At 41.1% G+C, this 22,198-nt stretch overlaps 2 protein-coding genes and 1 long non-coding RNA gene across 3 annotated transcripts in view; 1 reads left to right on the top strand and 2 right to left on the bottom strand.

Annotated features, from left to right (window-relative positions):
* Positions 1-1,173: 1,173 nt before the first annotated feature.
* Positions 1,174-19,073, bottom strand: SLC25A16 (solute carrier family 25 member 16). The gene is made up of 9 exons (XM_081189802.1): positions 18,946-19,073; positions 17,345-17,437; positions 15,162-15,295; positions 12,255-12,318; positions 9,422-9,543; positions 8,579-8,645; positions 6,207-6,369; positions 3,726-3,794; positions 1,174-1,586 (listed from the first exon to the last, which is right to left on the bottom strand). The coding sequence occupies exons 1-9, from the start codon at positions 19,040-19,042 to the stop codon at positions 1,430-1,432; spliced, it is 966 nt and encodes a 321-aa protein (XP_081045928.1). The 5' UTR covers positions 19,043-19,073; the 3' UTR covers positions 1,174-1,429.
* Positions 3,932-6,200, bottom strand: LOC308584798. Its single transcript, XR_014007012.1, has 2 exons — positions 4,751-6,200; positions 3,932-4,711 (listed from the first exon to the last, which is right to left on the bottom strand). It is a non-coding gene; the product is annotated as an uncharacterized lncRNA (long non-coding RNA).
* A 616-nt stretch (positions 19,074-19,689) lies between the features above and the next one.
* The window catches only part of TET1 (tet methylcytosine dioxygenase 1), a 79,482-nt gene continuing 76,973 nt past the window's right edge, over positions 19,690-22,198 (top strand). The window contains exon 1 of the mRNA XM_081189543.1: positions 19,690-19,823. The gene's annotated coding sequence lies outside the window, so the exon portion shown is untranslated. The remainder of the gene's footprint in view (positions 19,824-22,198) is intronic.

The raw sequence follows: 22,198 nt of genomic DNA, 5'->3' as shown, positions 1-22,198 counted from the left end.
TAAAAGTTCCCCCTCCAACACATGGAAAGCAGAGGGGTCAGGTGATACAGACACATCAGAGAGAAGTCAGAAATGGCATGAAAGGGTTTCAAGCAGCCTTTCTCAACCTGTGGGTCCCCAGATGTTGTTGAACTACAACTCCCATCACCCCTAGCTAGAGCTCAGGGATGATGGGAGTTGTAGTCCAACAACATCCGGGGACCCACAGGTTGAGAACCGCTGGATAGTGCTGGGTTAATAAGATAGGCTTCTTTAGGCTACTGCCTGTACCCGTTTACCTGAGAGCTCCACTGAATTCAATGGGACTTACTTCTGAGTAGGCATGACTAGAATGGGGAGGTGTGTCATATAGAAAAGTAAGATCCAGTATCCAAAAGGTCATGGAATTCCAGGAGTCTAATAAGGCTTTAGACTTAGTTTCTTGAAAACAGTTCCCAGAGCTTAATGACAAAGTGTTGTAGGGGCAAAATAGAAATGAAATGGGAGGTACATGACAGCAATCACCTATGTTTGCTTTATATCCAAGAACTCCATGTGGCTGATTTGAAGTTCAGAGATGTTGTTTCTTACTCTCCTGCATCCCATAAAGCTTGTATCAGCTTTATTGTGGGGCAAGGGCGGGGGGGAGATAAACTGCAGGAAAGGCCTAAACACACTCTTAGATAACTACTTTCCCAATTTTAAAAGCAAGCCCCAAAACATCACATGATCTTCTATATCACATCTACTCCAACCTCTAACAGAAGTTTCTAAAGCAGCATTATGAACAGTTCAAAGACAAAAAATAAGTATTGCAAACCCCTTGGAAGAAACCGAGCACCACTTTTGAGTTCCCACTCAGGGAGATCTGTATCATGGAAATAAATTGTGAGATTATATACTTTCTAGCTACTAGAAAATCTGAAAATAAAATGAAGGGACTGTAATCCATGAATGAGATTACATTAATAAATTCTGAAGTAATTGGCATGTTAACTGCAGAAGCACAGCAGAACCTTAAACTTAATTGCATGAAAGCAAGTCAAAGTGAATTCATTAAAATGGGTTTCCAAGCGGATCTACAATTACTTTTATGTTTTAGTTAAGGTATATTGTCAACCCTTTAGAAAAGCAGATACTTAAACTCTCCAATTAAAAAAATGAAAGCAAACCTATTGAAATGGATTTTTTAAAAAATAAACAATCATTTGGAACTTCTAAAATTGGTTTACTTTTCACAGTAAATTCCCCAATTTATTTTTATTTCCATCAGTGACCTTCCACACTGTATGTATGCATAACAAAGAACTTATTCAACTTCTGTCCCATTTACATGCTATACTGCTTCTGGTAAAGAAAGCACTATAAGAACCAGTGATTCCCAAGGGAATTTTCACAGATAAATACAATACAAAAACAAGAATTGTTTTTCAATAAAATTTAAGAGTCTTTAATTGAGGTGCAAGAACTGCTTCATAAATTCGTAGGTGGTGAAGGCGACAGCCTGTGAAGGAATACACCGAATATAATTCAGGGATAATCCTCGGTATAATCCTCTTCGTATTCCATGATTTCCATAAACATACTTCAGTGTCTGTACCATTGTACTAGAAACAGAACAGAGTAGATTTTAATATACTTAAAATGAAAGCTTTACTATTCACTTTCAATAATGGTTTAAAAATCTAGAAACTACTACACAATATTTGAATTTTACAAACTGGTTACTAAAAATTGCTACAAAATGTTTTCACTCATGCAGCACAGGAAATTGGACTTGGGGGGGGAAAGCAAGGTGGTTGTTAAAAGGAGGGTGCAAAACTTTGTCAAGTTGTGGATTAGGTCTCTTTGTTAACGTACAGAAAGGACATAAGAAATATAGCATGCAGAAAAGGCACAAATATTTGTTGCTTTAGGGTGAAAATCCAACCGTCCCACATCTCCTACTTACGAACTAGGACACAATCCACCATAACAAGCAACACAATCCATCAGGAAGTCTCCCGGAAAAGTTACACGGAAATAAGTAAAAATTACATAGAGCACTACCCAAAAATGTAAAATTTCTGGAAAATTTGGAGTCATGAGGAAAATGTTTATTCCCTTAGGAAGTCTATGCAACATTCATTTTCTTATCTGACCTGTACTGTAACAAAATGCATTATTTATAAAGTAATAAACCAGTAAGATTGTTGTATTTGGCATATTTATGAAATTTACAGAGCAATTCTATCAATGCTTCCTCAGATCCAGTTATCTTAGTGGAGCTCACTCCCAGGTAAATGCATACTGTATAGGGTTGCAACCTCAAAAAGCATAACTGCCTTAGTTTTGTAGCAGGCTGTTTCTTGTCAGCAATTTAAAGAGAGAGATGAAAACAGGATATGAGGAATAGTCTATGGGAAGTCCTGGGCCTTCACATCCAAATCAATCAATCAATCAATCAATCGCTTTCCACAAAACACCCTGAAGCAATTTAACAATACAAACATATTTTAAAAGTTCAAGTCCGATAATGATTAGGACAAAAATCACCAAAGGCTTGTTGAGGACTCTAGCCACAACGCATCAAGAAGTCTTCATTTCTAATTTGTGGCCTGTGGCTCAGAGCTGCTATTCTGCAACCCCAGAATGCATACTAGACCAGTCACTTGTGGCAGCCACTTCTCCTTACAGCACAGTTGAACTGCCTCTGATGTGCACAACATAATGAACTGTTAATCATTTTGGAGGGGTGGAAATGCAATGGGAAGCCTGTTTCAGGACTGTATCACTTTAAACGGCAGATGGGATTTGATTGAAGGGACTGAATCTCAATTCTATGTGCAGGTTATATGGAAGAACCAACCAGCATTTCGGAAGGGTGACTAAGGCGAGAATTCTTCCTGACATGCCAGTTGTGTATGGAGACGCCATCAACTGTTATGTGAATGAATCCCCACCTGTAGTCTGAAGGGACACAGTCCAGAAACCAACTTAGACCTCTTTCATCTGCTGTTTTTGAAAACTTGGGTCCACTATGGTTCATATACTGACACAGCCTATTAAAAACTGACAAAGTCCCATCTCTACATCAAAGATAAGACGTGATGGAAGGAAACTGATGCATTAGGATCATACACTGAGAACAAATCTCTACCCACTTTTTTTGAATGTACCACTGTAGAAATTTGCCAAAATGCATCCTTGACTGGTATAAATTTCGTAACTTTGCAAATAATATATATCTTTTAACCAAAGGACAAGAAAAGGATGCTAAAATTGTAAAGAGCTATTATAAGGACAAGAAAAGGATGCTAAAATTGTAAAGAGCTATAGAGGGACACGGGTGGCGCTGTGGGTAAAACCTCAGCGCCTAGGGCTTGCCGATCGCATGGTTGGCAGTTCGAATCCCTGCGGCGGGGTGAGCTCCCGTCTTTCGGTACCAGCTCCTGCCCACCTAGCAGTTCGAAAGCACTCTTAAGTGCAAGTAGATAAATAGGTACCGCTTTATAGCGGGAGGGTAAACGGCGTTTCCGTGTGCTGCGCTGGTGCTGGCTCGCCAGAGCAGCTTCGTCACGCTAGCCACGTGACCCGGAAGTGTCTCCGGACAGCGCTGGCCCCCGGCCTCTTAAGTGAGATAGGCGCACAACCCTAGAGTCAAACACGACTGGCCCGTAAGGGCAGGGGTACCTTTACCTTTATTATAAAGTAGCAGAATAAGATATCAGTTTTCAATTTCATTTAAGGCACTAAACTAAACTTACAGGCACTTTTCGGACTCCGGAAGTATTGCTCCCAACTGCATTCGTCTACGTGTTACATCAAGAGGATATCTGGGAAGAAAAAGATGGTTTTTTTCCCCCAAAACAAGCTCTTTGTGTTGAACCTACATTATTTTGTTGTTTGTTTTTCTTTGTGTGTTGTTGCTTTTTTCTTTCTGTGTATTGTCTGCTTTTTGTTGTACAATAAATTAAAAATTTAAAAAAAAAACCCACAGTGCTGAAAGTATTTGCACAATGAAATACAGTTAAAGGAAATTCATATGAGAAATAAGAACTGTGTGGAACATATGATGGTGTCTTATACTAAATCAGATCGTTAGTCAACCTATCCCAGTATTAACGTATTTACTCGAATGTAATGCACACCTTTTTTGGCCGAATTACATCACGAAAAATAGGATGCACATTAGATTTGATGGTGCATTTACATTTGCCAGCAAATAATTTTTTGGTTTCAAGGTTTTGAAAATTGAGATGCGCATTAGATTTGATGGCACATTAGATTCGTGTAAATACAGTATCTACTCTGACTAGAATCAGCTGTTCTAGGTCTCAAGTTCCAATGTCGAAGATCTCCCACACATTTTTTTTAGAAAGGAGATGCTGAGGATAGAGCCTATGATTTTTTGCATGTTAAGCACAAACTGTTTTTACAGAACTATGAACTTCTTTACATTAGGGTTTCCTTTACAAGAAAATAGGAGGTTCAAGTTTATGCTACTTAAAGTTATCAGAAAAATAAACACAAAAAATCAAACAAATATGTATTCAGTTTCATAGAAATATAATCTCTGAAGCTAAACATGGTTTGTGTAAAAACAAGGTTTAAGGCTCAATACCACATTTGCACTGGATGAAGTAAACAGAAAAAGGCCACAATCCAGCCCAAATTAAGCATTTAAATCCCTCGTATTCAGCTCTCTCAATGAAAGCACATGCTTACACCTCCTTTACTGACACCATAGTAACTAACTTTGTCCCAACAAAGTCCCAATATTTTAAAGTACAAAAAAAGTAACATACCTGCCCATCACACAACTTAACATATTATATGTGAAAAGGAGATGCCAGGGGGGAAATAATGGAACTCACTGGCATCAAGTTGTGTGGAACACCTTTGCAGCTCATTTTTTAAAAAATTCTGACTTATAATATTTAAAGCAGCATCTAAAATTCTTAACACCCTGCATTGCCAGTGTGGTTTAGCAGTTAGTGTTACATAAGAGCCAGATTCAAATCCTCACACAGCCATGAAGCTCATTGGGTGGCCTTGAGTCAGTCATTAATTCTCAGCCTAGCCTACCACACAGGGCTGTTGTGAGGATAAAATGGGGAGAGAACCTATTTATGCTACCATGAGCTCCTTGGAAAAAAGGAATGATAGGTCAGGATACAGAGAAATGTGTTTTAATTTTCACACTCTAATACTTAAACTGAGAAAATTAAAATACATTTTAATGCGAATGCCAGCCTATGTAATTCATAAATACTATATTGGAAAAACATTTATTGTATGTTACAATACATATTTACTGTGCAATCCTAAACATTTCTACTCAGAAATAAGTCCCACTGAGTTCAATAGGGCTTACTCCTAGGCAAGTGGGAATAGGATTGTAGCCTTATTAAGGTTTGTTTTACTTTCTCACATTTAAAGTTGGATTTTGAAAACCCTTCCTTGGAAAACAACATGTTCTGGGGTCTAGCTTTTTAGTTTTTTTTTATTATATTTGTGCACTGCTCTTACATGGGACTTCTAGTCATTGATCAAGTGCAGATAGGCTTGGCTTAGCAAATTGGCAGTATGAGGTACTCCAACCATTCTCTGATCCTCCCAGAGGTTTAATTTAACAACTATACAAGTTATTATAACTCACATTATCACTGCTGTATAAAGATTATAATTTTCCAACTTCCAGCTGGAATAGTACAGTTTTACTAAATTGACAGAGAAAGCAGTTGCCTAATGGACTGCACTCTTATCAATAAACAAACTGATCAGTTCAAATGTTTTTGAAGGAAGTCATAATGAATAAGAGTTGCAGCCTTCAAAAACTTTTGCAGAATACAATATGCTGTCAGCAGCATCTATCATCAGCAGCCTAAGGTTCAGCCTAAGGTGGATTACAACAATTTAAGATACAATACAAAAAACAGTTTGAAACCTTAAAAATGCAATCACAAAACATAGGACGAGACCTGAAAATAGATATCTCTGGTGTCAAATGCCATAATATACTGTTCTTTACTATTATAGTATGAAAGTTTCTTTTTGCCTGGGGCATTATTGCCCCATTTTAAATTGAGCAATAGGCTTTCTTTCCATACTGCAAAGGTGTGGCTGATGCCTTAGATTATGACGAAATTAAAATTTCATGATTTCCAAGGTAGGAATTTTACTTACAATACTAATGCAAGCTAGCCTAACAATTCAGTGCAGTATAAAATACTAGAAAAACTTACGATATTGTCTGTGCTATTGCTCCAGCTATGCCACCACACAGCAAATTTACATGAGTTTTCAAAACTAAGACATCAGGATTATCTAAGCAAGGCTTCCCAAGCAGGGTAGGCGCTTGGGCAAGTCCCACACTCTTTAAGGTACCAAAGGTAAAAAATGAGAAACCTGAAAGGGAAAAATGTAACTTTAATGGAAACCTGAAAGGGAAAAATGTAACTTTAATGGAAACAATACCACAACAAGCTACATCGACAACAAAGGCACAATCCAACCAAAGGTTAAGCACAGTTAAAACTCATATATATATATAAAGGAGTGTAGAGCTTGCACCAAGCTCTTTCCTCATGGAGGAAAAAAAAAAATCAATGATACTTATCAAAGCTTTCCAAACTGTGTCACAACACCAGTGTGCTGGCTGTAGTGTGTAGGTATGTCAAGTGAACGCTCCCCATGCTCCTCCCGGGGCTGGAAAGGGGTGAGTTTAACCTCTGGTTTGCTAGTAAAACTGTGTTACTGTGTCACGAAAAGTCTGTCACCAACATGAAAAGTCTGGAAAGCTCTGGCTTAGTCATAGCTGAGTCATATCTTCTCTGTTTGAGGATAGTCACATTGTGAAATTGTTGTCAAGTATGTATTGAAGAACCAATCTTTGTTTTTGTTTATCACTTGCATCTGACACCAACGCCGTAATCTGGCACAAAGTATCCGGGATGTGGGAATTATGTTGGGTTGTGTATTTTCAGAGTTTTAATTGGGGTGTGAGGTGCACCAGGCACCACAGTTCCTATGGTGCTTTGGAGAGACCTTGAGGAATGCCTCAAAGTAGCACCTAGGGAACCGAAGCATGTACAGCGGTACCTCGGGTTACATACGCTTCAGGTTACAGACTTCGCTAACCCAGAAATAGTACCTCGGGTTAAGAACTTTGCTTCAGGATGAGAACAGAAATCGTGCTCCGACGGCGCAGCAGCAATTGGAGGCCCCATTAGCTAAAGTGGTGCTTCAGGTTAAGAACAGTTTCAGGTTAAAAACGGACCTCCAGAATGGATTAAGTACTTAACCCCGAGGTACCACTGTAAATGTGTGTGTGAGGAGAGAGAGAGAGAGAGAGAGAGAGAGAGAGAGAGAGAGGGAGAGAGAGAGAGAGGGAGGGAGGGAGAAGGAAGAAGAATGTGTGTATGGAAGAAAGAGACCATGTGCATATACAGAAGCAGGGGGCCAAATATGGAGGAAGAAGCTTGATGGTGAATAGGAGAGGGCAAGAATGGGTAACTATGGGCTGAGAAACTTTGCAGGGGAGTAGTTGTGGTAAATGAAATAGCAAGCAGAAGGAAGGTTGGTAAGCTCTGGCTAAAGGGAACCAGTCTGAGAGAGAGTTAAGGGGGGAGGACAGGAGGTTGTCTATGGGTAATTTGTACAGTGGAAAGTCAGAAAGAGGTGCTATACTAAGCAACAGAGTAGGTAAGGTCCCTACCTGCCAGAAATTAAGAAGGGTGACAGGAACCCTGAACCAGAATAAAAAATAAATAGGTGCCTAAGGATGAGAAGAGTTCTATCTTTACTTTGGAAGAGTGAGGGGCTCAGCAGGGGGATCTAATGATAAGAACCAGGCTGGGGTTCTTGAAGGCACTTAGTACTGATAGATAGGCAGGTGAGAAAAACTTCACACGGGTGTTATGGGGAAGAGTTAAAATGCTTCTGGAAAGGAAATGAATATGTAAACGCCATGCTACACCTTTCAGTCTATTCCAGGTGCAGTGAAACATGTATTGATATTAGAAAACTACCTTCCCCACTACAAATGAAAGATAAAAGTGATAGGAGATACTCAAAATCAACACCAGCAGTCAAGACAAAGGGCAACAGGAACCGTACAATTGGTTTCAGAATTGAGGAGTATACAAGTGCAGATAGACTGGTGCAAAAACAACCCTTATAAATACTAGAATGCATAGTGGAATAGATGTCAAGAACACTGTTTAAAATTCAAAGAAAAAAGAGACTCCATGTGGCTATAAGAATGCATATTTCCATTTTTGTTAACAGTCTGTAATAGTTGTTTACTTTACCAGTGATTTTGCGCTTATGCAGATCTTTCAGACTGTTAGGACAACTAAGGACAGTCAGTAGAGCATTTTATAGATGGCTCTCAGTGTACATCTGTACTAGTTGGGGGGCACGTTCCACAAACAAGTCACTATAATTATATAATAAATTCCCGGCAACAACCTTCTCTGCTGGTATCTACGCAAATCCTAGCACCACTAAACATGTGCAATTTTTATTTTAACAGCAGCAATGTGAACAGTTTTGCGAATCAAAATTAAACACCAAGTGGTTCACTGGGAAAGACTCTCATTCAAGTTCAACTCACCTGCATATGGAGCCATTCCTACAACTGTTGGCGTAAGCCCTCGATAAAATCCTTGCAAACCACCTTCCTTTTGGAGTAAGCCAATGATGAAAAGAACAAACAAACAACAAATATTTAATTGCACTGAGTACAAAGTGCACATATACATTAGATTAGAGTGATGTTTTGCACATGTAAATGAAATCAGTCTTTTCCTTTTGGTCAGGTTTTTTTTTAAAAAAGAAGGTGTCTCTTTATAAGCAAATTTTGTGATCTGATCCAAACTTTCAGGGACAAACCCAGTTGTGGATCTCAGAATGATGGGGGTGGAGTTGCTCCTAGAGGTACACAGCTATACATGTTTATTAAGCATGTGTGCACCTAGTTTAGTGCTCTGAGGCAGCCTCACTGCTCTGAAACTCTCTCCCAAAAAGACAAAACTGTGTCTTCTATTGTACTTCCAAAGAGTTGATGACTTAAGAGTATGCTTTTTTTTACTATTGCATGCTCTTGTTCAGTTTGTTTTGCCGATTTTGCTGTTTACTGGGAATGGTTTTATTTGTTACTATGATTTAGGGTGCATTCTAGGGCACAGCCACACAAGAGGGCTGACAGATAATCGTAACATTTAAAATGTAAATGTTTCTATTGTTTTATGTTGTGAACCACTATCAAATCTCATGAGCAGTATCATTTTCAAAACTGTATTTTTCACTCTGCCACAAACAGCATCTCTCACAGAGTGAGAGATGTTTACACAGAACAGCTGTTTCAAGATCCTTAAAAGCTTGTTTTTTAAAAAAAATATTAGCCTCAGAAACCAGCAACACAATAGCACTAAAACAAAAGAGATAAACAAGCTACCTTCGTATAAATGGTCTTGAATGCATGAATAATTCCAGTGTATGTGTGATCCCCTTTTACTTGGAATGCCAGACGTGCTCTCACCATGTCAAGAGGGTAAGTGCAAATTACTGCAGTTATACCTTCAAAACAAAAAAAACACAAATACGACCTGAACTGGGCAACACAGTTATGACATGCCAATATCAAGAACATCGCTAACAGAAAAACACAAAGGGTCCTTTAAATAGAGGGTGATTTTTTAAACTCAACCTTGTTTTCACATTTGGAGGACTTGTACTTTCATGCTTATAAGTAACTTCTCTAAAGAGTTGGGAACACAGATAATTTTTATGCAAGTAACATGCTAAAGTCAGGGAGGCTGCAAAGAGGAATGAATGACGTCATGCAGAACTTTCAGGAATCAGTTAAGTCACACTCTGGTTAAGACCTAAGCTGCTTCCTTAAAATCACTGCAACTTGGAATGACACTTTTAAAATGTGCATGTTTCATATGCTTAAACTAGCACACTATCCCCACCCCACCCCCAGGAAATGAAGCCAGCATAACCATATGTGTTTGGTACTTTTTCCTGCTTTTGCATCTGGAAGGCTTAAATCCCTTTGTTCTCAAAATGCCTGGGATGAAGGGCACTTGTGTTTTGAATAGCTGAAATCATGTTTTCCCCTCTGCTTCAGTCTAGTTGTTTTTTCCTTAAAGGAGACTAAGGCAATTATCCACCAATGAAGAGTTACTACCAAGATTTGAATTACACAGGACTCAGGAAATCCAGGGCGGAAAGTTTTCCCCATAATGTTTATCTTTGCTACTTCGAAAAGACGCATTACAACAGACTTTTCTTGGCATTCCCCCCCCCCAATAGCCTTGATGCAAAGGAATTTCCCCCCCTAGTGCTAGAAGGATGACTATGGGGGGGGGGGTAATTTTATGCGTCTTTGCTTTTCAATTTGTGTCTTTACTTCTCAATTTGTTTTGTGTTAATTTATGCACTGTGACTTGCTTTCATTTTTAACTGATTAGAGTTTAGAAATTAATTATTATAATTGTTAAGAGTGAATTTCTGTTTAATTATTTTTTGCTGATATTTTATTTTATTTTATTGTGTAGTATTATATTCTAATGGATTACTGAATATTACTTTATTTGATACAAATCTATTTTAAATATGTTTAATTCTGACATTTCTGTATTGGATCAGGTTGTTAATAAGTTGTGCGATCTTTGTTGTTTCTTCAGCTTGTAAACCAACTTGTGTATAGTAATAAAGAAAGGCAGTATACAAATTAAAAGTGAAATGAAATGAAACAAGAACCATGGAAGTTTTCACAAGTTTTCTCTGCATTTCTAATGCTCAAACTACATTGGTGTTAGCACCACTAATACAAAACCTCAAATTCACATTCAGATTGCGCATTTCAGTGTGTTTTCACTCTTCCTTCCATATTAATATTATCCAGGCCACTCTTGCAGTATTCCTAAAAATGTGAAGACTGTTCATGTGCTCATTTCTTATATAATACATTAGATCTCCATCTGCACTAGATGTGCCCTGCCAGCTACACCAGGAAAAGTGTTATTGCTACCCCATAATTTCTTGGTAGTGAATTTCCCTTTCTATTTCCTTCTCCTTTTTATTTCTCTCTCTTACCCCTTTCTATTCCTCGGCTTACACATAAATTTCAGAGACCATAAATATGTAGTTCCTTGTGAAATTATTTCCACATATTGCAGTTTTGTGTACTGTTATGTAGAGGGAAAAGATGCTCTAACCAACTATTTCAATCCATGAGGATTATGACGTAGTTAAAATAGACCTCAGGAGCATTTACCTTGTTTTGATGCCTAACAAACTATAATTGGGGTGGGGAGATATTTCTCCCTGTTTAATACTAGCATTCAAGAATACCCAAATGAAATTGATTAGCAATGGACTTGGGAAAGATAAAATCCAAGTATTTCATCATGCAAGACATCCTAAATGGCTTTTTTAAAAGGGGGCTATACAAATGTGGAATTATGACTGGCTAATAGCTAGGGTAAGCAAAAATGCAACCATGACCCTCTGACTATCCAAAGGTGAAGAACACATGGCTTTCTTGTGAACTTCTCAGAAGCACATAGGTGGCTACCACTGGAAAGGAATTCTGACTATATACTTGTGTATGCCCTGCTTGCTACAGCCATCAGGAAAGAGTAGGAGAGCATGTAAACCACAGCTTTCTTGTTCAGAAAGTTTTATAGCCACTTCTGATCATGCAAATGGATTTGGATGCTGTTAGGAGACTCTTAATCTCAGGGTCGCAGGTTCAAGCACCATGTGGATAAAGGGATTCCTGCACTGCAGGCGTTTGGACTCTACAGTGGTGCCTCGCAAGACGAAAAGAATCCGTTCTGTGATTCTCTTCGTCTAGCGGTTTTTTCGTCTTGCGAAGGAAGCCCAATGACGGATTAGCGCTATTAGCGGCTTTTAGCGGCTTATCTGCTGATCGGATCAGCTGATAAGCGGCTTAGCGGCTTAGAAAAAGGGGGGGAGGGGAAAAAACCAGCAGGAACTCGCAAGACATTGTCGTCTTGCGAAGCAAGCCCATAGGGAAAATCGTCTTGCGAAGCACCTCCAAAACGGAAAACTCTTTCGTCTAGCGAGTTTTCCGTCTTGCGAGGCATTCATCTTGCGGGGCACCACTGTACAATTCTATGATTCTATTATCTATTTTATTAACTTTAACTGATTAAAGACAACAGCCTTTAGCTTGGACTTTGATTACTAAATTGCAATTTAAAGATTAGCAAGCAAAACAAAAGAATAGTTAAATATACATAAGAAGGCAATACCTGCCATGGATCCAGCCATTAACCGGTGAATATGCCCAGAAATGCCAAGCTTCTGCTTTATCATCTATGAAAAGATCAAATATATAGAGTGAAAAAACAATAATCCTTCAGCACACTTTAAGTGAGCTTCACTGGTCAGCAGACTGAAAACAAACACAAATGGTTTAATGCTTCTGACTACATTTTAAATAACAGCCTCAACACTACTTTACTATATTTCTTATTTAATTTATATCCCACCCTTCCTCCCAAAGGCAACCAGGGTGGCAAAACAACACCCTTATATTTATTTTATTTTAAGGTATTTATATACAACTGATATCTTAATAAACTATTTTCATTTTGGTTTATGTTATAGCAATGCCAGTTCTTGCTGTCTGACAGTACTACAGTCTTATTTTTATTTTATTGGTTTGTTTATTTATTGGTTTCCTGTAGTGCTAGGATTTGTCATAAACTTGCTTTCTTCCCATAGATCAGAAGTTGTTTCAGGCCTGGGAGAGTCTTTTGAAATAAAAGAATCTTGCAGGCACCACAAAGTACCCATTGCACAGAAAAGCTGGCAATGCTCAGACATCCCTCCCATTGTCATAACCAAACAAAGGAACCCAGGCAAAACGACTAAACCACCTCAAAAAATAAAACAAACAATAAAGCAGGCAACATCCCCAAAGCAGACAATCCTCCCATTTAAACAAACAAGGGGAAAAAGTCCCCAGACCAGTAATTAAATAATGAGAGACGTAAAGAGACTTGGCAGTTACCAAGGAGGCATCTGACGGGCACCACTTTGGGGGCTCCAATTTCTGATTTTGATTTTTTTGCAATGTCTTACAAAAGCAAAGTTTTGATTAAAGTGAACACAGCGCATCAAATATGGGGGGGTGCATCATATCCTTTGACAGCTAATTGTCTTTGTTTTTTTCTTTTTGCTACTTGGGAGGTTTTTTTGTATGTTTGAAAAATGCATTGCAATTCTGCAAACCTCAGGATTCCCCTCCACCCCTTGTTCCAGTACTAAGTTCCTAAGTGCACCAATAGCAGTGATTCCATATCCCCAATAGCTGGGGAAAACCTTCATTGATCTATAGCAGAGGTTTTCAACCTTTTTGGGTCCACAGCTCCCTTGACCAACTACCGTATTTTTCGCCCCATAGGCGCACCTAGTTTTTTCGGGGGAAATAAAGAAAAAAAATTATTTCCCCCCCCCCAGGCGTGGGGCTGGGGCGGGGGAAGCCCGAGCTTCCCCCGACCCCAGCCCCCAAACAGGCAGCTCTCTGCAAGCCGCGGGAGGGCTCCCGCGGCTTGCACAGAGCTACCCAAAGCCCGGGCGCGACTGCTCAGCGCGCCCAAGTTTCGGGATGCAAGCAGCTCTCTGCAAGCCGTGGGAGCCTGGCGGGAACTCCCGTGGGCTCCCAAGGCTTGCGGATAGCTTCCTGAAGCCTGGAGAGCGAGAGGGGTCGGTGCGCACCGACCCCTCTCGCTCTCCAGGCTTCAGTGAAAGCCTGCATTTGCCCCATAGGATGCACACACATTTCCCCTTCATTTTTGGAGGGGGAAAAGGTGCGTCCTATAGGGTGAAAAATACGGTACATTCTTTCTGCGGCACCCTTGAGGAGCTCAGGAGCCCAGTTATGTCACCCCTTGCCCGCAGAGCCGGCAGCCTCTCACCCCTTTTCAAACACCCCTTCCTTGTGGAGTGTTCCCTCAGCCTCCTCCACTCTCCTTGGGAGTCCTCTGGGCAGCTGCTGCTGCTATCGTCACTGGTCTCTGAGCTGACACCCTTCCCCTTGTCCCCGCCACCCCAAAGAGAGGTGCTTCCCAGAGGCACCATGCAGCACCCCTAACCACCATTCAAGGCCCTCCAGGGTGCCACAGCACACTAGTTGAAAACCACTGATCTACGGAAAGAGAAGCAGCCTGGCAGCTCTCCAGGTGCAGAGAATTCCAAGGGTAAACACCACTAAAGAAAAGGCTGTGTTGTATCTCAAACACTACTCTTATACATGCTGTTATCCATTTTATACCATATGTAAGCATTTGGGATAAACAGTTATTTAGAAATTGGTACAGTGGTACCTTGGTTTACAAACTTAATCTGTTCTGGAAGTCCGTTTTTAAACCAAGATGTGCTTTCCCAAAGCAGTGGGGGACTCACTTTACAAATGGAACACACTTAACAGGAAGCAAAACATGTTCTTATTCCAAGGCAAAATTCACAAACCAAAGCACCTACTTCCGGGTTTGCAGCATTCTTAAACCAACTTGTTCATAAACTAAGCTGTTCTTAAAGCAAGGTACCACTGTACTTGCATATTCCCATTGCTCCATTTCATATCGAAGTCGGAAAGAGCCAACTTGTGCAGATTATGTGATTTACATACAAAGACATATTTGACATTTTAATGATATATAGAATGAAATGTAAAATGATTTGCTTAAATAGATAACGTATTTATAGGTCTATAAATGTCCATAATGTAGAGAGGGTAACTGGTGTTAAGAAATTCAACAAGTTTTATGCAACTCATAATATATTTCAATTTATACAAGTGATGTCCGACCACAAAATGCTGTGGTATATCCCGAGGCCCCTAACAAGAGTGCTTTTTTTTTGCCGCTCCTCCTTTAATTTCTCTTGCTGGGCTCAAGTTTATTTGGCCTCACTCAACCCATCATTACTGTTATACTGTTCAATTTTAGTTTTTAATTAGACTTGCAGAGGTAACAGTCTTGATGTTTACAGCATAAACATAAAAAACTGGAAGTAATTGCATTACTCAAATCACTCTTTTGGGGGGAAAGAAACAAGGCAACTGGCAGTTATACATAATAAATATGTCACTTTATACATATTAACCAACCACAGATAGTACAGCTGACATCAGGAAAGTTAAATGCAGCTACCTTTTTATACTGGCCAAATGCTGTAAACTGAATTGCACCATATGGAAATATTCTAATCATCATTGCTCCATTTCCTTTATAGAATCCCAGGTAGCCCTCCTTTTTGGGAACAGCACGCAATGTAGAGATCACGCCTGTGATGAATAAAGGATGAAAACAAAAAGAAAATGATCAGACCAACCAACAGAAAGTGATAGCTAAACAATCCAACAAAGTACAAGAAGATTTTATCATAAGATAAACAGCATGTTCAGGAAGCTAGGCAGGAGGAATGATAGAAACAGGCTGACAGAACCGGAAAGTAAAGAGAAATGGTGAGTGGACAAATGAGAGACTAAATCAAAATTTCTATTAACAACCCCCCAAAATAGTAACTGGAAGAAGAAATAAAAAGGGAAAGTCGGATCTCAAAACTCGGGAGGAAGGAAAAATGACATCTGATAATGGCATATAAACAGTGGAGGAGGACTTTGCTCAAACAGTCTGTGCTGATATTTACTCAGCCTCACCTAACTTCTACAAACCTTGCTGTGTTCAGGGACACATGTAGTTAGAATGTTTGCAAGCCTGCAACAAATACACCCTCAGCATGCTAGAATCAAATAAAAAGATTGCATTTTCATTCCACTTACCTTTCTACAGAAAACCCTCTGTTTTTAGTTTATGCACACAAGTGCTATATCAGATTTTCTTAGCAACATTCCCCATTCTCTCACACACATTCCAAACTAAACACCTGTTAAGGGAGTATTCACTAACTGCAGTTTCTATCAGGATATGTATTTAAAAATAGGGTTTTTTTTAATCTACTGATTTAAATGGGGCGCCTTTTTAGTTAATCAAAACATTTTAAAACTGATCTAAAAATTATAATAAACACAGAAGCATTCTTTTTTTTGGGGGGGGGGGCTACATTATACCATATTGGCAATTTGGACAAAGTAATATCATATTAGGACCTCTTAATATAGTGTCCTTAGAACTTCTTTCATCACATTGTGCTAAAACATTTACCAATTTCAGCTAAACTTGGCAATCAAGTCGAAGTGTGTGCAAACTAGGAGTGTGCCTCTATTCTCCCAATCTTACACATAGCTACACAGAAATACCATATTTACTTGAGTATAATGTGCCATCGAATCTAATGTGCACCACAATTTTCAGAACCTTGAAACCAAAAAAAGTATTTGCTGGCGAATGTAAATGTGCCACTGAATCTAATGCGCACTTAATTTTCTCAACGTGATTTGGCCAAAAAAGGTGCACATTAGATTCAAGTAAATACAATAAGTACAACTATGTTCACTCCTTGGTGAGTAAAATAACTCAATGGGATTTTCCAACATCCATGTGAGGTCAATGACAATGTGCAGTTGGAGAGGAGAATGAGTGAAGTCCCCACAGCTGAGGGCCTCAGACAAGGCTACTGGTAATCATACTAAGCCAATGTTGATTCTGTCATACCAAATGGGGGAACAAATGAGAGCAGCTTAACCTTAAAATATGGCATCATGAACATCTCCCCCATGCTTTTAAGAATGATCTGAATTTTTATTGGGTTTACTGGCTTCCATTCACTGTGAATCAGAATACAGGAGTCAAACTATACCTTCAATTTTTCCTGGCTATGCGCATGACTAGCACTATAAAAAATATATGGAGAATCATGAAGAAGTGAGTCTCCAAATTCATGTTTAGGCTAAATGTGGGTTCCAGCTCTGAAAAGAATTCCTGGCAACATTAATTTTAAAGAAAGCCGGCCATTTTTATAAAGTGCTGCCAGTGACCATGTAAGGCCCAGCCAATTGATGTGTGATCACTAACACATGGGTCAGAACGGAGGAGTAAGGGAAACGGGCATAACGGGGGCGGAGTGGGGGGTAACAGGGCAGGGTGCACTTATATGCGCTACATGACACATGGGGAGGGAGAATGGAACCGCTGCACAAAATGGTCACTGCCTGTATATCTAACCCGTGGAGAAAAAAACAGTATCAACCCTATCTTTCAAATTCAAGGTTTGCAAAATTTACGGTAACTTTGAAATCTCATTGAAAAGCACAGGGATTAAACACAAATTTGCCTCCAAATGCTGTATTTGCTGACAATATTGCAGTAAATTGAAAATGAAATATACTTCCCTTACAAATACAAGAATGCAAAATACATGAAAACTGTCTTACCAAGATTTTTGTAATGACGATTATGGGCTTGTAACAAAATCTTTACTCGATCCAATGGCGCAATGGTTGTTTTGGCACAGCATCCCGCAACACCTTTCAGAGACAAAAATGAACAACTCTGTTTGCTGACTGCCAAATGTTACAGCATGTCAAACATTCAGCAAGTTATTTTTAAAGTTTTATCTTTTCAAGGTTCATCCCATACCTGTAAAGCATGGACTCCCTCACTCAGTGGGCATTATCTTCACTGGCAAAGTAGTCATGTTATGCAATCTATGCACAAGGTTTCCCATTCTGTTCCATTTTCTTTTAGCAACATAAAGCTGATTCATTGTACTATATATGCTGATGTTCATTTCCAGGAATGCCTCACCTTACGGTGGAGATTCTGTTTCCTAATATCTCCTCCAAGTTGTGAAAAACCTAACACTCCTGGTCATATGAAAACAATAAAGAATCTTATGAAAACCTTAACAACAGTGTTTGCTACAACAGGACTACTCTTTTGAAATATGGGCATGTGATTCAGCAGACAGAGAACCCATTATAGGTAGTGTACTTATTTATTTAATTTATTGCAAGTATAGAGGTATCTTTGCCAAGTAGATCAAAGCATCAAATACTTTTTCATAAGGTTCACCAACTCCAGCCCTTCCAAATCAATCACTAAATATTGGTACAGTTCAGCAGTAATTATGGATCAGCTCTTTTATATACTTCTTCTGTTAAAGGTCCACCTCCCACAAAGAAGTTGTATCAAGATGTTAACTCTCAACCATCACCATACCACCGAGCCTTATGAGGCATCTGTGCTGTATCATTCAACTTCCAAGTCAGATCAACTACAAATGATACAAAAGCTCGCAAGCAGTTTAGGATGCAATACAGTGGTACCTCCAGTTATTCTTTCCTTACCACTTTACAACTGTCATTTAAATAATCTTTGAACGTCAGATCTTTCAAGGTTAGGGGGGAAAGCAAGCTGCTGTCTTATGCTTATTGTTGATTCTGCTTACAATTAATCTGATAACAGTTATTAAGCAGGGTTCAAGATGTTTGCCTGTAGTACATTATGTCTCTTTCTTACCTAGGGAACAGATACAGGTATGCATGTCAAGTTCTTAGGAAATAGACACTATCAGAGTTTCATTAAGTCTGCCGTATCAACTCGGTTCGATCTACTATTTATACCAAGAAAGCTCGGGGAGGAAGGAGGACTCGGGGCAAAGCAGAGCAGAATCCGACCCCGGGACAGGTGTCCTGGCTATAAGTATAGCTTCTCCTTCAAGGAACAAGCTCCGCCTCGGTTCTCAACTCTACAGTAGGCAGCCTTGAAGAGTGACGAGAGCCTAACGGAGTCAAGGGCAGCGCGGTGGGCGCGTGTAAGCAAAAAACCCAAGACGAGCGTATCGTGGGAATTCCACGGATCAGAGTTAAAGGGATTCCGAGCTTCCCTCGAAAAGGGAAAACGCAGCCGGGCGTCCAAAAACACTGATTTTTCTTTTTGTTTGGGGGGGGGGTCGTGCGAGCACCAAGCGACCGCCGGCCCCCTCGCCTCGCCACCCCTGCCCACCAAATAAAGAGGATTGTTCCGTGTTTACCTCCGGCGAGGAGCGAGCGGAGCCAGTAGAAGTCCCTCCGCGCGGGCGACGAAGGCAGGCGGGCGCTGGGCCCCGCCGTCGCCGCCTCCGTAGCCATCGGGCCGTGCTGGGTCCCTCGCAAGCGCAGCGGCAGGAGGAGGAAGGGGAAGAGGGAGACGCGGCTGGGCTCGGCCAGCACCCAGCGCCTTCAGCACATGCTGCCGGGCTGGCTCTGCCTCCGCCCAGCCCGGCTGAGAGGCGGGGCTCGGCCGCGGACGCCGAGAAAGGAGAGGAGGAGAAAGGGAAAGAGACGGGCCTCCTCGTACAGGCTCCTCTATCGGAGGCCTTGCAAGCCGGGGAGGAGCGTCTTCTCCCGCGCCCCGGGCATGGTGCGGGGGCCACGGCCTCCGGGAGCTGCTCGGCCAGGCCCGCGGCGGCGCCCCGTGATCGCGTCAGGAGGCGGCGGGAGAAGCTCGCTCGGCAGCCGGCGGCGGCGCGTCTCCTCCCACCGGCCGCCTCGGCTCCCTTTTCTCCGCCCGCTCCAACTGAGGAGGCCGGCTGTGTGGCTTCAGGGGAAGTGGGAAGGGAGAGCGGCCAGGCGTCCCCGAATGGGCCTCAGGGGGAGGTCGAGTGGGAAAGGGACCCCGAGGGTCATCCAGTCCAGCCCACTTGCAGTGCAAGGAAGATCCCGCGGTTGAGAAGGGCGCGTAGATATGCGCCTTCTTTTCTGATGTTCCGCCGCCCCCTCTTCTCCCCCAACAGCCCCCGCCCCCCGGTCGGGCTTCTTGGCTTTTAACTACGGCAGGACGGGCGGAAATTCCACTGGCAGAGTTGATCATTGCATAGCCTTGCCGCGCGTGAGGTGGAGGGACGACACATTAAAAAAGCAATTGCCGCAGGTTTATATATATATATATATCATTGCAGTTATGTAATGCCCTTTACTAGGCACAAAATTGTGGCAAGCCTTGGCGTTATCCAGAATTCTTTGTTGTGCTTTTCACGTTATAAAAGGTCTTTGTGCTATTCTGCTCTTTGCATGAAAAGAGTTTTCAGCTAAATCAGCACACCAAGCAGCTCGGTATCATGCCTTCCAACAGTTGGCAGATCTGGGTACAAAAAAGTGCACAGAGTACTAAAAAAAAGGGAAAAGCCTGCCTCCCTTTGTGTAACATCTTGCCTTAATGAAGAATTTCCTGATTACATTATAGTTTTTGTTTTTATTATGTATTTGTGATTTTATATCTTGATTTTATTCTGTGAACCGCCCTGAGACCCCCTGGTATGGGCCTGTATATAAATTCAATTAATAATAATAATTAATAATAAAGGTGTTGTCCAAAGTGGATTCTGAAGGTGGAACACCCTGTAACCATCACCTTCACATTTCATTAAAGGTAAAGGGACCCCTGACCATTAGGTCCAGTCGTGGCTGACTCTGGGGTTGTGGCGCTCATCTCGCTTTCTTGGCCAAGGGAGCCGGCGTACAGCTTCCGGGTCACGTGGCCAGCATGACTAAGCCACTTCTGGCGAACCAGAGCAGCGCATGGAAACGCCGTTTACCTTCCCACCGGAGCGGTACCTATTTATCTACTTGCACTTTGACGTGCTTTCAAACTGCTAGGTTGGCAGCAGCAGGGACCGAGGAACTGGAGCTCACCCCGTCGCAGGAATTCGAACTGCCGATCGGAAGATCGGAAGATCGGCAAGTCCTAGGCTCTGTGGTTTAACCCACAGCGCCACCCGTGTTAAAAAAAATTCTTTAACTTTTCACTGTGATACAAAACTACTCTTTTTTATAATCTCTATTTATGCCCCTTCAAAAAGCCCTTATGAAAGAGGTAGAAATAAAGGCTGTCCACACATTACCATTCGTTCCAGCTCCAGTGTGCTCCCACCACTGGTATATTTAGCCACAATCCATGCGTATTTTTCTGTTTCTTTATAAATACTTGTGTTTGGTGCACTTTCCCTCAAACCAGCTTCCATCCAGTTTGAAAACGTAAGCCACAAGCTGAGATGTGTACATTTGAGACAGCCATTGTGCATGGGCAGATGACAGCTCTATTGAACAGGAGGGACAGGGGACATGGAGATACAGGTCAGGTAATGTGCATCAAATGAAGATGTCCCCACTCTCTCTCTGCTGTGTACAGCAATGTTTAAAAGTACCAGTATTTGAAACACAGTGGGGGGAAATTAGTTTGCTGCATTTTAAGCTGCTAATGTGTACATAGCCAAAGATTAGATAGCTAAAATGCAGTTTGAGCCATGCCATACAAATCTCCAAATTCAAAGTGAACAAATAAAAGATTGTGGCAATTAACACTTTAAAACAGTAAAGACATTTCAGTATTTACAATGATGTTCCTTGTAAGGGATAGATAAAACTTCTTTGCATCATCAACAGATATAGGAACACAGCAAAGGGGGTCTTTTAGATCCAATTCTAAGGGGATACCTTGCAGTCAGTTTTGACCCTTGCTATGTCTAACCTTTGAAGTTATGCACTAGGTAGGTAACTTATTTTGCCTTTTTACAGATGAGGATCTGAAGGTGAGGGAAAGGGATTTATCCCAGGCTGCTTAGTGCATCCGTAGCAGACAAACCCACTCATTCAAGTCCAAGCCTAAGAAGCTGCTCACTGGACCATACTCCACTCTTAAGGATGCTGTTTCAAAACTGCAGAAACACAGCTCATTGGAGAGATTGGTTTGCTTATGCAATTTGAAGTAGATCACCTTTTTCTGTTCTGTGGGACTGACGTGCTGAAAATTAAAGGTTTCGTGATCCTGTTTCTAGTTTCTGAATGTGACATTTCCCACATAACACTCTAGTCTCTTAAACTACAGCCTGTCCTCCTAGGAAGCCTCACAGAAGTCCCTTAACCCACTAATGGAGCATGACCCTCAACGTGGCAATTGCTGCTGTAGTACAGACATCATTTTGATGTACATGGGAGTATGTTTTATAGCAGATGTCAGCAAACTTTTTCAGCAGGAGGCCAGTCCACTGTCCCTCAGACCTTGTGGGCGGGGGGCGGACTATATTTTGAAGGGGGGGGGATGAACAAATTCCTATGTCCCACAAATAACCCAGAGATGCATTTTAAATAAAAGGACACATTCTACTCATGTAAAAACACACTGATTCCTGGACCATCGGCAGGCTGGATTTAGAAGGCAATTGGGCCGGATCCAGCCCCCGGGCCTTAGTTTGCCTACCCATGTTTTATAGGAAGGAAGTGTTGCAAGAAGAGAAAATACACACTGTT

The sequence above is a fragment of the Podarcis bocagei genome (genome assembly GCF_964188305.1).
Source record: "Podarcis bocagei genome assembly, chromosome: 4".
Lineage (NCBI taxonomy): Eukaryota > Metazoa > Chordata > Lepidosauria > Squamata > Lacertidae > Podarcis > Podarcis bocagei.
Note: the sequence above shows the minus strand (reverse complement) of the source record. Positions and strands in the feature narration are given on the sequence as shown.

Coding starts and splice junctions, on each gene's coding strand:
- SLC25A16 (XM_081189802.1), bottom strand. CDS start 19,042: ATGGCTACGGAGGCGGCGACGGCGGGGCCCAGCGCCCGCCTGCCTTCG. Junction 15,296..17,344: donor TCGTCATTACAAAAATCTTG/GTAAGACAGTTT, acceptor TATTCATCACAG/GCGTGATCTCTACATTGCGT. Junction 8,646..9,421: donor TCAAGACCATTTATACGAAG/GTAGCTTGTTTA, acceptor TTACTCCAAAAG/GAAGGTGGTTTGCAAGGATT.